The 17222-nt window shown below is 43.2% G+C and overlaps 2 protein-coding genes across 4 annotated transcripts in view; both read left to right on the top strand.

Moving 5' to 3' along the window:
• Nucleotides 1-10034, top strand: part of LOC121621803 (filamin-A-interacting protein 1) — a 36413-nt gene extending 26379 nt beyond the window's left edge. The window contains exons 5-7 of one of the 3 annotated variants that reach the window (XM_041958438.1): nucleotides 3232-6010; nucleotides 7191-7248; nucleotides 9762-10034. In XM_041958438.1, coding sequence (XP_041814372.1) covers nucleotides 3232-6010; nucleotides 7191-7248; nucleotides 9762-9802 — 2878 coding nt within the window. In that variant the 3' untranslated portion in view covers nucleotides 9803-10034. Of the gene's footprint in view, nucleotides 1-1291; nucleotides 1444-3231; nucleotides 6011-7190; nucleotides 7848-9761 lie in introns of those variants that run through there. The other 2 variants (XM_041958439.1, XM_041958436.1) reach the window with 2 other exon arrangements.
• Nucleotides 10035-11029: 995 nt separating this feature from the next.
• LOC121621751 (cell cycle control protein 50A-like) lies at nucleotides 11030-17160 on the top strand. The gene is made up of 7 exons (XM_041958356.1): nucleotides 11030-11516; nucleotides 12250-12369; nucleotides 12460-12567; nucleotides 13348-13435; nucleotides 13529-13675; nucleotides 14049-14255; nucleotides 14786-17160. Exons 1-7 carry the CDS (start codon nucleotides 11274-11276, stop codon nucleotides 14977-14979), a joined length of 1107 nt encoding a protein of 368 aa, XP_041814290.1. The 5' UTR covers nucleotides 11030-11273; the 3' UTR covers nucleotides 14980-17160.
• Nucleotides 17161-17222: the final 62 nt, after the last annotated feature.

Here is a 17222-nt window from a genome sequence, read left to right on the forward strand (position 1 = left end):
GTATCAGACTTGTTAGCAGTGTTAGCAGCAGTGGACAGCAGGGTCGGTCAGTCAGTCGACCAGTTGACATTCAAGGTCCAGGGAGGATGACTTTTCCTCTAGTGCCACCGTGAGGCTACCTGTTTTTGTTTCAGTGAAAAATCTCAACAACCGCTGGTGGGTTGTCATAGATTTGTGACCAAATTACTGCAAAACTAATGACATTCCCATCAACCTCAGCTGTACTTTGTGTTTTGTGTATATAATAATATATGATACAGGACCAAAGTTTTCCAAAATGTGGCAATTTCTCATCCTTTTATCTTATCTATTGTTGCAGCTTTTACTTTTGAGCATCAATAAAAAGGTTTAAAAAGAAGAAAATATACAAATGAAAATGAAGCTTTTATACCTGTGCCAGTGTTATTTGACAGGATACAGATGGTTGCATGCTTTTGAACTAACACTACAAATGGCATTGCTTCTTGCCATTTTTATTATTCATGATTTTTCTGATATCTTGGAGGCTTTTATCCAGTCAGAGTTGAAATGTGTGCAACAGAAGATCTTTCCACATCTCCAAAATTACAGGCAGCCAGCAAAAGTGTAAGTATCTAAGCCACCAAACATAGCCAATTAATGTAAAAGTGGTCTAACGTCGTGGTGATATATATGTGTAACATGTTTTTGGAATAATGGGGAGCATAGAAAGCCTCTGCATCTGTAAGCTCTTTGCACTGCTCATATTTGGCTCATTTAGGAGTCTCTGCAATGCAAACCACAGGCCTCCTCTGCAGTCTGAAGCTATGATCTCACACACATACAATTCAGCCGCTATGGAGAATTTATATCCATGCCTTTTCCCTTTGCACGATACAGGGGGATTATAATGAGAAAGACTGTGCAAGTCTGGCATTGTCCTCTCCAAAACAAAAACTCTCGCCTTGCATTGTTGCCCTGTTTCTATGGAAACACTGCTGGTTGCAAGACAGACAGGAGACAATGAGGTCAAACTGGAGCAACATTTTCAGGAAAAGGACAAAAAAAGAAATGTTTGAACTTAAAAGTGGCTCAGTGTTATGTCATACCTGCTGCACAGTCGTCCCTCCTCCCCAGGGAGAAAGGGAGCCAAAAGAAGAAGAAGAAGACCTTGCTAAAAGCTTGGTTTGAACCCCTCCTCCTCAGTGTCCAAACAAGGGCAGGGCCTCTTTGCCCATATATGGAGGGCTGGATGACATCACCGGCCAGCGGAGCGCTGCTGTTTAGCACAACATCCACCTTTTTCATTGTCCACTGATGACATGTTTGGAATGTGATGGCTAATTCCCCACGGAGTCGGGCCCCTCCCGCCTTGCCTCTCCGACCCTGTGGGAGACTCAGCAGCAGCAGCAGCACTTGGGCTCCTGCTCAGCTTTACAAACACACTCAGATATGGATCAACCTGCCCTGCATCCCAACTTGCTGGTAAGTTTCGGGGGAAGGCTGAAAAGGAATTTTGGGATCCGTTCCTCGATCCGAACTTGCGGAACACTTGCTGTGCAGTGCTGGAACCTGTTTATGCATTCAAGTGTCTGATGAGACTCTGCATGACCCACATGAAAGGGGAACTGCAGCAGACTGTCTCTCAGCCACTCACAGACTCCCGCAGAGATTAGTTAACCATCCACCAACAGGACTTTCACTCTGGCAGGTTGAATTCTCAGAACTTTGTTGGCAGCTCCTTGCTATTGCTTCATCTCAGTGGTTTGGTGTGTTGATGCAAGTTTGAATTTATGAAAGCATGAAAATCATCATGTCTGTGCAGAGCCTCACTCATCCAGATGCAGTGGTAAAATATCTAGCAACTGTATTTGCTTTTTAGAGGTGGCGCGATTGCATACAAGATATCAGGAGCAAACTCACCAAGGCTGATGCAAAGTGAAGCAAAGATTTATGCGCACAAATGAAAATGTTTCAGCTTGAGCCAAAGGTTTGTGCTTCCTGAATGTAGTTTGCAACTTACAGAGAGGAGACTGGAGGGAAGTGAAAGTCTGAGCTGTACACAGGCACACTCCACACACATGGTACGTTGCTAGCTAGCTCACAGTCTGTACAGTCAGTACTCCAGATGTTTGGCAAATCAACATGTGGTAAAATTTTCTTGCACCTTGAAGAACAACTTAAGTTTCCCTGAAAATCTTGTTTTTGCTGACTTCTGGGGGTTTAACTTCTCACCGTGCTGCATGATGTACAGGTGGACTCCAGGACCCCATGACATCACTGTTGGGCGTGGCTACAGGTGTTACAGAGCACAGTTCTGACCACACTCAACCACAGCTATCATTGTTGGTGGGTTTGGTCAGAGGTGAAACTTCTCTCTAAAGCTCTGTTTTTTCCATTACTTCCACAACTACTGACATCACTCACTCTCTACGACCACAAGCTTTTTCTTGTTTCTTCGTACAACCTGTTTTGTTTCCAGCAAACCCCTGCCCTTGTACTTCTAGATATTCAGTTTATGAGTTGTTTTAGCATTTGTGATCAGTTGATTTCATAATCAGTAGGATATATATAGCAGTTGTAATCAATAATTTTATTTTTGACAATCTGGAATAAATCTGAAACAACCTTGTGACCATCATGGAGTACATTGATATCCATATAAATGAAACTCTATTAGGAGTATTATCCGCCCTTCAGGTGCTTGACTGTGACCAACTGCGTAACTCAGCAGCTAAAACTGAAGCCCACAAGCTCCAAACTCAACACACCTATGTATTAATGGGGTTCCTGACCTGCGGCCATAATTCCTCCCTTTACTGAACTCTAGGCAGGACAGGATAAGCTCTGTCAGAGAGAATTAGCAGTGATCAAGCCCTTATCTGCCACTTTTTTTATTTCCTTTGTTCCCTCATTTATCCTGCTACTGCCTTTTATTCTGCTTGCCTGCCTCCCAAACCGGGATCAGGCGGTTAATGCTCTCATTCTGAGTCTGCTCTGGTTTTTTCAGGGATCTGCACCATCTTTTAATTTGGTTGCAGCGTACAGTATGTCACCAGGTGTCATGGGAGGACTTGTCAAAAACACAACTTTGTCACATGAGGTTACAAGGGTGACATGAGGTTATCCAATTATTCATGTTTGTAACCATATTTCTAAACATTTTGGTGTAAAATTAATTAATGATTAGTGTCATCTGCTTTGAAACAATGTTCTGTTGAAAAAATGTCTGGTATTAACACCCACTAATTTGTATTTCCTGTTATTTCTTAGACTCAAAAGGCTGTTGGAGCAGGAAAAGGCCTACCAGGCTCGTAAGGATAAGGACCACAGCAGAAGGCTGGAGAAGGTCAGAGCGGAGCTGGTTAAGCTCAAGTCTTTTGCCCTGATGTTGGTAGATGAGCGACAGCTGCATATTGAGCAGATTGACCAACAAAGCCAGAAGGTCCAGGACCTGACTCAGAAGCTGCAGGAGAAAGAGCAGCGTTTGGTGGCGGTCACAGACGCCGCCAAGCAGGACGGCCAGACGGTCCTCAAGCTGGAGGCTAAACTGGAGCATAGCATTGCAAAGTTTGCACAGGAACACGAGGAGATGACCGCCAAAGTGGCCAACGAAGAGTCCCAGAGCCGACAGCTTAGGCTAAAGCTGGCCGGATTAGCACACAAGATCGAAGAGCTGGAGGAGAGCAACAAGTTGCTGCATAAATCAGAGGAGGACCTGCAGGAGCTGAGGGAGAAGATCAGCAAAGGGGAGTGTGGGGATTCGTCTCTCATGACCGAGCTGGAGAACCTGCGGAAGAGAGTGCTGGAGATGGAGGGCAAGGATGAGGAGATTACCAAAACAGAGACTCAGTGCAGGGAGCTAAGGAAAAAGCTGCAGGATGAGGAGAACCACAGCAAGGAGCTGAGGTTGGAGGTGGACAAACTACAGAAGAGAATGGTTGAACTAGAGAAACTAGAGGGGGCTTTCAGTAGGAGCAAAACAGAGTGCTCTCAGCTTCATACAAACCTGGAAAAAGAGAAACGTGTTGTGAAGGATCTTGCCGGTGAGCTGGAGACAGTGAAGACCCAGATGAAAGACCTAGAGAGCTCAGAGTCAAAGTTTGAAAAGGCAGAAATGGTCCTGAAAGACGATCTTATGAAGCTGAAATCCTTTACCGTTATACTGGTAGATGAACGGAAAAACATGGCAGAGAGACTTAAACAGGAAGAACAGAAAAGTGATGATTTAAGCAAGATGTTCAAAGCAGAGCAGGGGAAAGTTACAGAGGTCACTGAGAAGCTAATTGAGGAGAGCAAAAAACTTCTCAAATTCAAATCAGAAATGGAGGTCAAAGTGACAACCCTCCTTCAAGAGAAAGATGAGTTAAAAACTAAACTTGCAAGTGAAGAGAGAAAGTGTAGGGATCTGAATACCAAGATGAGTAGCATGAAAATAAGAATGGATGGACTGGAGGACAGAGAGAAGGAAATGCAGAGGAAGTGGGCCAACAGGGATAATGACAGAAATCCAGATGAAGACAACAAAGTGAAAGAGCTCACGCTAGAAATTGAAAGACTTAAGAACAGGCTCAAACAACTTGAGGTGGTAGAAGGAGATTTAATGAAAACAGAGGATGAGTACGATCTACTGGAGCAGAAATTCAGAACAGAGCAGGACAAAGCAAATGCCCTTTCCAAGATGCTGGAAGAAATGAAAAGTCAGATCGCGAGAAACAAAGCCATAGAGAAAGGCGAGGTCATGAGTCCAGAAGCTGAGCTTAGAATTCGCTGCAAAATGGAGGAGGCGAAAACCCGAGAACTGCAGGTGGATGTCCAGGCCCTGAAGGAGAAAATCCATGAACTGATGAACAAGGAGGACCAGCTCTCCCAGCTGCAGGTGGATTATTCTGTCCTCCAACAGAGGTTCATGGAAGAGGAAGAGAAGAAGAAGAGCATGAGCCATGAAGTCACCAATCTTACCAAGGAGCTGGAAGCCACCAAGCGCTACAGTCGCACCTTGAGGCCCAGTATGAATGGTAGGAGGATGGTCAGTGTCCCAGTTACCTCCACAGCAGTGCAGACAGATGTGATCGCCAGTGAGCCTGCTGAGGATGAGACGACGGCAGGCTTCATCCGGAAATCAGTCCTTGAGGAAAACCACTTAATGAGCAACCTCAGACAACGGGGTCTTAAAAAACCAACAGTTCTTGAGCGATACCCTCCAGCATCAGCAGACCTCGGGGTAGGAAAGTCCAGTATACCCTGGATGAAAAAGAAGGGGGCCATCACACTAACTCAGACCACTCCTGAGAAGACTAATGGGGCATCCTTGCTCCATCCGCCTGAGATGACCATGTCCCAAAAGCCAGGACAGCCTCTGCGCATCCGAGTAACCCCAGACCATGAGAACAGCACTGCAACCTTGGAGATCACCAGTCCTCGAGCGGAGGATTTCTTCTCCAGCACCACCATCATCCCAACTCTTGGGCTTCAGAAACCTCGCATCACAATTGTCCCTAAGCCCACAACCGTGACCTCAAAGAGCAAAGCCTGTGAACTGATAGGAGGTCTTGATCGAGCCAAATCTCCTGTCACAATAACCACCATCTCCAGGGCCAAGAGTCCAGACAAGTCCAACGGCTGCAGCTCTGACAGCCTTCAGTCGCCGGTGTCCATCATCACAGTCAGCGCCACTCCTGTGGCTGAAGCATGTGCTTCACCCGAACCTCACAACATTACAGCAGGCCGCACTGTGATCAAGATGACCCCCGAGAAGCCACCCGGTCCGGCACCTTACAGGACATACAATGGCAAAAGCAACATCATCACAACTGAGGACAACAAGATCCACATCCACTTGGGTCCACAGTTAAAGAGGCCCTCTGAGGGCTGCAGCAGTCCGGTGTTGACGCTCGGTCTGTGCTCAGAAAGCAGCAAGGAAATGCCAACAGGAACGGTGCTCCGCTCCCCACGGCAACCTTCAACGGGGAAGACGACTCCGAACAAAATGACGAGCAGCATAACAATCACACCCATCACCTCGGCATCCTGCAGGCCTACGCAGTCAGTGGTGAGAGCTTTGGAGGTCATTGTGTTTAATGCCCTCCATCTTTTGTTATTTCTGGATATGTTGAGACTCCACATGCATACAGGCATAGATGACAAAACAAAAATATCTGAACCATGTCTGATCTTTTACGTTGCAGTTGCTTCTGAAATGTTTCAAAATGAAATCAGGTGGTGTGTGCTCCCTAGATAGCACTCTCTCCAGGTATAAAACAGTGAATTTATAAACATATGATCTCACCGGTATGAACTAACACTGGAATGATCTGACATGCATTCAACCCCACATCCCAGAGAGGCCTGTCTAAGGTTCTTGCATAGATGAACACAAATTTACCAACTGACAAATTCACTCCTTTTAACCAAACACGAACAACAAGTCACCAAATTGGATGTTTCACTTTTGCCCTGTAAGAAAGTAAATTTCCAGATAAGAAGCCTTGATTTGCAGGCCAGCAAATCAAAAATGTCAAGCCCTGATTCAGGACCATCAGTAACTTGGACATTTCAATCACTTAGACAAAAACCCACTGGATGGTAGGAAATCTACATGATCTAGTCCCGGGCAGGATGGTGGTGTGCCGGTTAGCACTGTTCCCTCACAGCAAAATGATTTTGTTTTGCCATTATGCCATTCCAGAAGGAGTGGGTGCAACAAGATAAAGTAATTATATGAAAGTCTATTTGCTAAGTCTGTTTTCACATTGACACACAAACGTTTCCACCTCAGCCAAACGTGAAAACTTTTTACAATATTTTGAGATGTGCATAAAAAAGGGTGGATGACACACTTGTCCTGACTATGATGGAAACCATATTATGGCAACAGGACTGTAAAAAGTTAGTTCCTTTTATACACCTCTTAGCCACCAGGGGCAGCACTGAGTATCCTGCTGTTGAGCTGCAATCCTGTCATTCAGCAAGAAAGACATACATGATTTTGTATGATTCTCCATAACCCCCCCCCCACCCCCCTCATGGGATTGCCTACCATCATGTTCATATTTTCAACACTTTTCATCAAACAAATCTTCTTCAAATGTGAAATGTCTGAGATGGACGATAATTTGTAGCACCTTGATCCTGGAACAGGGCTAACCAAAAACCATGCTTACTGCTACAGATCAACTCTGTGTGTTCGTGTTTGTATGATCCCTCATATTGTTTTGTTGTCTATGTTCCAGCCCAGTTCGGATGTGCAGTCAGCTCGGAGTGCAGCCACACGGATCCCTGTATCAAAAGGTATGAAACCGAGCAGCAAGGCGGTTCTGGGCGTGTCGACGGTGACGAGATTAGAGTCGCGGGCCGAGAGCCAGTCGATGAAAATTGAGCTGAAGAAGTCGACAGTTTGTGGCTCGGCAGCAGGAGGCAAGAGTTGAGGGCTGAATAAGCTGCTGTGGTGAAGACTCAAAGTTCGTCGACGAATCTGCTGCCAAATATTAGTTACACATCAGCATACAGGCACAAATGATGTGACCCCTCTAAAACAGCTTAGCTTCCCAAACATTGTTTTATTGAATTCAGACCTTCAGTTTGCATTTCTGTAAGTTTTCAGGAAAGATTTTATGTCATTTCAAGGGCAGGTTTTTAAAGTTTTATGTTTTTTCTTAATTTCCACCTGTTTGTTTTTCATGAAGCATCTCTAATGCATTTGAGTGCATTTTGATTAACTTCATCTTGGTGATATTTGGCAGTGGCTCTAGGCTACATTTTTCATAGCATGTGTTTATTTCACCACCGCTTTTGGAGGTTTCCAGTCACTGAAGCACTGTGAATAGTTTGTGACAGTATGAGTTGTCATCGTTTGTGACAGGCACCAAAATAAAAACTATTTATCTCTGAACCAAGTATGACATTACTTCGTAGCTTTCATTTGTTTATGGTGAGTGTGAGCTTTGTGTGACTTAAAAAACAGGTAAGAATCAACCAGGAAACCTCCATATTATTACCCATGCTGCTAAACGAAACCCAACTCAACAGCCATGTTCATTCACCTTTCATGTGATGTTTCCATGGACGGTGTGAACATGTCTTGGACATAAAAAAAAGGTACAATAAACTCAAAACAAAGTGTTCAGTGTCCAGGATTTGAGTTTGTATCCAGAGCTGGGCATTAGGTAATGACAGAAATTCAAGGTTCAGTGCTCTTAAATTACTAACAACAAGAACATGTTTTTAAGGTAAAGAGTAGTTCCAATGAAAAAGGCCTACAAAAATGCATGATACACAGATTCTTTGATTCAGCTGACTTCAGTGTAACTTAAACTTCACCATCATGACCAAACATTTAAAAATTAAAAATAAAAAAAGGGGAACTGATCACCAAACATGAAAAATAATGATTGAAAGAGTTGGTTTTGCATTTTTTGCCAGGAAATGTGCCAACAGATACAGATTTTTGGACACTGTTGCACATTTAGGTTGTTCCAAAAAATGTCTGTGTGTGCCAACATCATTTCATAGTGAGGGTTCAAAAGAAGGTTTCTTACATCTTACATGGAGATCTAATTTCTGCCAAAGACATGGAAAGAATCCTTTCTTTCCACGTCTTTGGCTTCAGATTACTCTGTGGTTGCAAGACACATTTCTGTGACCGCTTCGACACTACACAGCACACTCAGTGAGCATCTAGCTCCCTCTGGTGGACGAGTACAAAAATACAAAATGACTCAGGATTCTCCTGATGTCAGACAGAAGGCGATACCATTTAGAAATCTGACACGTCTGAACTTATAAATCAGTTTAATACCACAGCAGTGGCCAAACACATCCTCTAATAGTTGCCTCACTGCAATCTCTGATTTAACACACATCAATAAAACACAATTATCTGCAGGCTATAGTGTTTTCTAAGAGTAAACTGGGGACCAAAACAAAAGGATTTGATCTCCGCAAACTGCTGCCTTAATTAGCCTCTAATAATCAAAGAGCTGGGAGGATGAGAGGTTGGGAAATACTGCTGATGTAAGGAAACAAGGGGCTGAAGAATATTAAACAATGCAGTGAGGACTGAGAGATGGTATGGTAATAGAGTGTAGGAGGAAGTAGAAGCAGAGTGTATTTGTTTCAGCTGCAGCGTGTTGGCCACCATCCGAGGCTGCTGCAGAGAGCTTTAGGATCAAATGCTCTTCCTGGGAACAACATCAGAGGCTGAGCAGGATTATTAAAATCACATCTGAGCATTATCTTCATGTCAGCAATCATGCCGTTCCTTTTACTCTGAGAGCACGGGAAACTGGGTGTAGGACGAGGACTTGAAATGTTGCTGCAGTACGAGTGATATTCTGAGTATCAATACCATGATCTGAGATTCTTGGGTTACAACTGACGATTATTTTCATTGTTGAGTCATCTGGTGATTTGTTCTACAAGGAATTCATTCATTATTTAATCCATAAAATGTTCAACTTCCCGTAGCACAAGGTGACATCTTTCAATGACTTATAACTGTCCAAAACCCAAACATATTGAGTTTACAATGAAATAAAATAGAGGAAAACACCAGATTCTTATATCAAAGAAACTTAGACTGAGTTTACTGGATGTGGAACATGTCAGCCATAACAATTTGATATGGTAATAACATGTCAGGGGTGTGTGTTTTTTCTGTTTATAAGTGCTGAGTAGAAAACTGTTTGCTAAGCCAAGCTAGCCAAAGTTTTAAGCAGGAAGAAAATACATGTGATTGTTGAGCCAAAATAAGACTATAACGTGGCCTTCAAGGACACACTTGAGTTGTAATTTTCCCCCTGCAGGTGAGCTGCTGAACGTCGCCTCAGTGAACAGCCGATGCTGAGCTGAAATCTCTGATGTTTTTAAGAAGAAACCTGAAGATATCTGATGGCAGACTCCACTCTCTCATAAAACTGGCTGAAACAGTGAAGCACCTCTTTACCACTTCCCTTTCGATTACAGCAACAGTGGCGTTCCTCTTACATCTTGTTGAATGGTGCAAACAAGGCTTCAGTTTGAAATGATAAGCTTTATACAGACAGCGTGGTGGTGGAAGGGCCCCCATTTTACCTAGCAGGGAGAATATATGATAGCTTATAGTATGTTTTTTTTTTCTTTAGGTATCCTAATTGGATACCTAATAAATTGTAATTGCAATTATTCTGGCATTGAAGTATTTTAACTCTTGAGCCTGTAGTTTGTTTAAATGTGGTAATTTGGTCCTAGACAGACAGTTTGTCATACAGCAGAAATGTGGGTTTATGCTGGATTTTAAAAATTGTGTTTTGAAAGTTGATCAGTTATTTAAGTGTTGGCCATGGAAAATAGTGCAGGTAAATCAGTGGCATGTTGGTTTAAAGCTTATTTCATGGTATAATAAACATTAAAAAAAAATCTGTTTTGTTTTCTTCTTTAGAAAAATACACTATAAAAACAACAACGTTTCCTGACATCACACAGACATGATAATGCATGGCGAATGACCTGTTGTTGTTGATGGAGGCAGGCACCGAATAAATAATGACCACATGTACTTTTATCTGTCCAACAGTGGATTGTCTCATAAAAATAAACTTCCATCAGCATTGAAATTAAAGACTTCATTCGCAGTTTTTGTGAGCAATTGTTCCATCCTTTAATTATTGACGAGAAAGATGTGTGACAGCAAATTTTAGTGCATATTTTAAAAATGTAGTTGTTTAAAATTAAATATTGAAGAATTACATGTCACCTACATTATTGATTATCAGAAAGGTGTACGTGTCCTCTAAATATCCCTTACATTACCTTTGATGGATCAATGTAATGTAATGAATAATTTCCGATATTTTCTACAGCATTTGAAGGCAGCAGCACTGCAAACATAACGGGTTTCAGTTATGACCGCTCTACTCTCACGCTGATTGGCTAGTACTCTTTGCCTTCATTGGTTGGGCTAGTCAGGTTTAGACACGAGGAGTGAGATTGGTTAAGATTGCCGTGGGCGTGTCAGGGCCAGCCAATCACACTGTACTCTATTATTGACGTCACGTGCGTTACGCTCATAAACGTTCACGTTGTTTGTAAACTTCCTGGAGGAGCTACCGCTGCTAGCTCTCCAGCTAGCCGTTTGGTCAATAAAGTGATGGATTAAATCATTAAGCAACCAAAACAAATGACAGCATAATTGGGCAATTTAAGACAAAAGTCGTCATATGTCAGCGCACCAGTGAGGCTTCAAGTCTGCTGTCTTTCCAAGTTAGTGACAGTGGTGGAGCTTTCACCGTTGCGTAGCTAACGCTAACGCTAACAATTTAGCAATTCGAGCAGCAATCATGATGGCCTCTAGCTACAACGCCAAAGACGAGGATGGACATATCACCGTGTCCGGGCCTGGTGGCGGGACCCTGCGGAGCAAGAAGCCCGAAAACACCGCGTTCAAACAGCAGAGACTGCCCGCTTGGCAGCCCATCCTCACCGCGGGCACTGTGCTCCCTGCCTTCTTCATCATCGGACTCATATTCATCCCCATCGGCATCGGCCTGTATGTAACGTCCAACAACATCAAGGAGTTTGAGGTAACGTAACGCTGCATGGCATGTCAGGACAGGAACAGTACGACATCTGGATTAACCATGTAATTAATAGTTATTTAACACAATGACACAGCGACACAATATAATGTAAATGTTGCCTATACAGCTGGCTTGTACACTCGGACCACTCACGCCGAATTCCTCCCAAAAATTGTTCAATTTAGTCTGACATTTCACACCAGTTTGGTATTCCCATAATCTTCCTCCACGGCACGTTACTAACGCGTGAAGCATGTTAAACTTTAAAAGACTTTTAACTCTACAAAAATGTCTGGTTGATGAAAGATTTGCCGACTTAACCACGACAGTGTGTCTGATTTTTAGATAAAGCGCTAAATTGGCCGATTTTCGAATGGAGTTTGGCTGGAAGCTCTTTTACAGGACAGAACAGTTCATGGGGATTTAAGGACATGATGGGATGAGTTCTTGTTTGCATTTATTGTTCCTCTTTGCTACTGTTCCTCAAAAATACTGATTATTTGTCTCGACCACACAGAACAAACAGTGTAATCTGCCATTGTGACTATTGCATTATGTTTTAAAAAAAAAAAAACATTTTAAAGCATGTTTTCCTTTTCTTGGTCTTCTGGGTGTTGTGATTTGTGCACTTTGTGTCTTTGTTTTCATTTTGTCTTCTTGCTCTGGCGTAAAGCCCATTGTAGCTACTGTTGTGAAAAGTCCTGTATTGATATAGTTTGCTTTTTTCTGCTTCCAGGTTGATTACACAGGAGTTGACATGTCCAGTCCCTGCTTCAACTGCTCCCAGAACTTCAGCTGGAACAGCACAAGGCCTTGTACCTGCACAATACCCTTCTTCCTGGAGCAGCCATACGAAGTGAGTGAAATGTGTTACATGCTTAAACCTTCAGAAGACTTTCCATGAATATTCCTGCAGCCAATTTGAACAATTTGTCTCAATCAACAGAGCAGCGTCTTCATGTATTACGGGCTCTCCAACTTCTACCAAAATCACCGTCGCTACGTCAAGTCAAGAGATGACAGCCAGCTGAATGGAGACCTGGAATCCCTCATGGTATGACTTCGACATCTCCAGTAACATATGACAAAATGCATTATCACACTGTGAAGCCGGTTTATTAGGTACACGTCAGTGCACGCAGAACCAGCCTGTCAGTCTGATGCTCTTCATTCAAAAGATTCACTCAGTGCTGGTGACAGAGGAGACACTCACCTCTTGATGCAGAGCTGTGCAAAGAGTGAATTTGATGCATCATATTAAATTAACAAACGCATCCGCCTCTGTCACGTGTGCTGCTCTGGCAGTCTTTAGCTTTGCAGCACCCTCGACATGTCTTGATTCACTGAAGGTTGCAGGGAGCAGCCAGGCTTCAGCAGCAGTTTTTCAGGACTAACCGCAGACCTACAAGAAACTGGTTAATTAAGAATATGGTTATTTGTTTTAGGTGTCCACATACATTTGTTCAGTTTCAGTCTTCATCTGTTGGAAAGTTGCCTTCTTCTGTCGAAAGCACAAACCCAATTAGTGTCAAAGCTCAGTTTTCTCATGTGTCCTCTGGCCATTTTACCACTTTGCCTGTTTGTCATAGCAGGTAATTCAGGACTGTGTTGACTTTACGCGTCGACTCTCCCGTTTGTAGTGTGACTGTACACATAAAAAAACAAGCCGACATGACATTGCTTATTTGGGGCAGCTCACTTCTTTTGTTTTTTCAGTTTAGGCTGATAAATTGGGGGTGTTTTTGTTCGTTTTTGTACAGAAACATATCTGTTGCAGCTGTAAATGCTGCCAGCGTGTGGTGCTGTTTTTCTTTAGTCTCCTTGTCACTCACAGAAACCCAGTAAGGAGTGTGAGCCGTACGCTAACCATGACAACAAGCCAATTGCACCGTGTGGAGCCATCGCCAACAGCATGTTCAATGGTGGGCCAGTTTCCTGCTCTGTTGACCAGACACAGATTATCTGTAGGATTTGAATGATTATTTCTAACCAACCAGCTTTTCCTTTTATGGCAGATACGTTGGAGCTGTTTTACAATGATCCCAACGGCACAAAGATCCAGATTCCTCTGACGACTACAGGCATCGCCTGGTGGACTGACAAGCATGTGAAGTTCAGGAACCCTGGAGTCAACAACCCAAACCTCACCGCTGTGTTCCAAGGTATCAGCAGCAGCTTTTTTTGGGGTCACCAAACCTGCTGCTTGATTTGTGTATTAGCCAGTGAGCCTCTAGCAAGTTTTTTCTCTGTATCTAAACCCTGATATTTATTATTCCTCTATTTATTTCTGTTTTAATTTCAGCACACACCGTCATGCTGCCCCAAATACTCTCTATAGCACCAAATGTGGCTTAATCCACCGCTGAGAATAGTCCCTAACAAATGTGTTATTTTCTCCTGTTTGAGTAACGTTCGCTGAAAACTACAGTGAGCAGCTGTTTCAGGGATTTACTGAACCTTTTTCAGTCACTTCTCAGTACGTTTTCATTCAGTTAGCTTGCAGAAACATCAGATTTTCACTATTCACAATTCCAGGTACAACGAAGCCGGTGAACTGGCGCCGGCCAGTCTACGAGCTGGACACCGTCCCAGAGAACAACGGCTTTGTCAACGAGGACTTCATCGTGTGGATGAGAACCGCCGCCCTGCCGACCTTCCGCAAACTCTACCGCATCATCAATAAGACGAGCAACATGGTTCCAACTCTGCCGCGAGGAAACTACACTCTGGAGGTGGTCTACAGTATCCTTAATGTGAAAGGCAACAGTACCAATAAATCCTGATCAGCTCCAGAGAAGATGATTTGCAAATACACTGGTCATGAGTTCTGCTCTACAGGTTGAGTGCTGGTTAAAACCCTTAAGACTGTGACGTTATTAGTCATGACAGTGTATGGTTATTAAGACAAGTTGTCTAATAGTGTTATAATTATAATGATTTTGCTTTTGATGTCTTAGAACCACAGAAAAACTTACCAGTATGGATGCTTCCTGGTTTGATGTTCATGTCCTTAAGGCGACATGAGCAGCCAATCAGAGAGCAGCTTCTTGAGTCAGCCTTTAGCTGCTGCTCACCAACCATGAACAAGCACAGACGGTCACATGATCAGGTGCCTTTGTCTAAACCGCTTTCACACAGTGTTAAGTCTTAAATTATTGGAATTTTTATAGGATTTAGGAAAAGGGAAAAAAAGGGCTTGTGGTTCTTTGAGGTCTTTTTTTGATGTGTTAACCAGTCTGCTTACTGGTCCGTCTTTAACCAGTTGAACCCAGATTATCCTGTCCGCAGCTTCGAGGGCAGGAAGCGGATGATCCTGAGCACCATCTCCTGGATGGGAGGCAAGAACCCGTTCCTGGGCATCGCCTACATCACCGTGGGCTCCGTCTGCTTCTTCCTGGGCGTCGTCCTGCTGATCATCCACCACAAATGCGGCAACCGCAACAACAGCGCCGACATTTCTAACTGAGACGGCAGCTGCCCTCCTGCTCACCTCTGCTGCAGTGTACTCTGATCCTGTGACACATCTGTCAACCTGAGGCCAAGCCTGTAATACTCACTGAAGCCACTGTAACCTATTCAGCAGTGTTTAAAGTCGCTGGACGGCGGCTGATTATTTGCCAAACTGAATGGAAAATTAGCCAAACATTTGCAGCCAGAGTCGACGTCTAACAGCCTCTAACAGGTTTTCTTCCCTGGTATGGCATCAGACTGATGTGTCATGTGATCAGTGCCCTTTAGAATCCAAAATGCACTCAGAGCTCCTATTCAGGTCTGGAAATGGTAATGGAGATTTAAAAAGATAAGTTCCATGTCTGGATTAGTTTGGGAATCTGACAGAAACTGTGAAAAATGACTGCAGTGCTTTGCTCGGACCAAGACTGCGAGGACACAGAGTCCTCGAGGAGGAGTTTCCGTTCCACAGAACACTAGCCTGTAAAACACTCTGATGCCATGTCTACATTCAGAGAATAATCAGTGGCTTTAAAGAAAGATGCTCTAAATTCTCTGCTTCCAGCTTCTCAGATGTGAATATTTAAAGTAAGATCAATTCATTAATCCCCAGCTGGGAGAAATTTGGTGATTTCTTTGTCTTTCATGATAGCGAATTGAAAATCTTTGGATTTTGGATTGTTGCTCAGATCATTCATGTAAAAGGCGTCTGGAGACATGAATTTGGCCTCTATTGTCATTGGAAGCCCTGAACAGCTGTGCTTGCAATTGTTTTTTTTAATGCCATTATTGAGTGGAGGGAATTATTTCATTATCTTGTGGTAACAAAGTTCGTTTCATCGGCTTCATTTATCTTGTTCTCAAGAAAACAAAAGGCCGATTTCTTGAGATAACGAGATCAGTTATCAAGAGGAAACGGCTTTTCTCAGCCAGCAGCTGCTCAAGAAAAAAAGCCTTTTATGATGGCAGAGGTTTGCCTTCCTACTGCACATAGTGACCCCCACAGCATTTCCACATACCTGCCCACAGACACCTGCTGACTGTGACCCCAGACCTTTATCTACAAACTCATGCTGTAGCTAATTCAGTGGGATGTTGTGTGTAGTCAAATGCGCTGACACCTGCTGACGAGATGAAAGATTTTCCTTTAAAGACTGCAAGCACTGTCTTTCTCGCCTTCTGTAATTTTCTGACATTAATGGACCAAAGGATTAATTAAGAAAATAATCAGATTAATCTGTAATGAAAATATAAATTTGCTGCAGGGATCGCTTCACTGTCAAGCAAACACCGGAGGGATGTTTACAAAACTGCAGTCATGCTGTCAGTTGCTATCAGCTTCATCAAGTTAAACCAACCAGAAAAGAAAAATCAGCCCTGGAATATCTGAAAAGTTTGGCCCTGACTTTCCAGGCCCCTGTAGGATCTCTGAGCAGATGCAGTGAAGGTGAGCTGGAGTGCTGTTAACGTGACGTCCTGAGTTGCATGCTGGTTAGCAGCAATGTTGATGTGATCATTGAGCTGCCCGAGCGGCTCCTCTTTGTGCCTCGTCTCTAACATCAGCCCACTTTCAATCTAAGGTCACGCTTTTACCGAGTCGTCGCACTTAAAACGTGTCGAGCAAGTTCCGAGTCAGAGGGAACACAAAATGTCTGGAGCTGGGCACTTTACAGTTTAATGTTTAGTTTTTATGTATTTAACTGAAGAAATGTTGCATTGGAAAGCCAGTATTTGCACGGTGGACCTCAGGGGTTTTGAGTCTTAAAGTTTAAAGGTTGCTGACTTGGTTTGAGGAGCTGGAAGCTGTGAGTGTGTAAATCTAATCCAGAAGAATAAACATAGTGTTGTTGCTTCAATCAGTGCCATTTACATGCAATAATGATAGAATATCAATACAGCATGATAGAACAGTAACTCAGTATGGTTCAGTACATGTGATTAAATGTTAACGTGCTTGTCATTCAGCCCAAGAGTGACTCTAATACACACAAGTAGTTTACACCCAAATCCTGCCTTTGTCTTAGCTCTTAACATACACGCTGCATGTTGAAATGTGCTGTGTACAAATTTATTTATTTTAATACATTTCACCAAGAGAAATTGTTACCTGCAATTAACAGAAGCACTAGATTTGACTTTTTTTGTACTCCATCTGTGTTGTATTTTTGCTTTAAAGAATAAATTTGTCATTTAAATTGAAGCAGGTTTCTCGGACTGCCATGTTTGATTGTTCCATGGTTTGCTCATTAATCAGCATAG

The sequence above is a fragment of the Chelmon rostratus genome, chromosome 18, assembly GCF_017976325.1.
Source record: "Chelmon rostratus isolate fCheRos1 chromosome 18, fCheRos1.pri, whole genome shotgun sequence".
Lineage (NCBI taxonomy): Eukaryota > Metazoa > Chordata > Actinopteri > Chaetodontiformes > Chaetodontidae > Chelmon > Chelmon rostratus.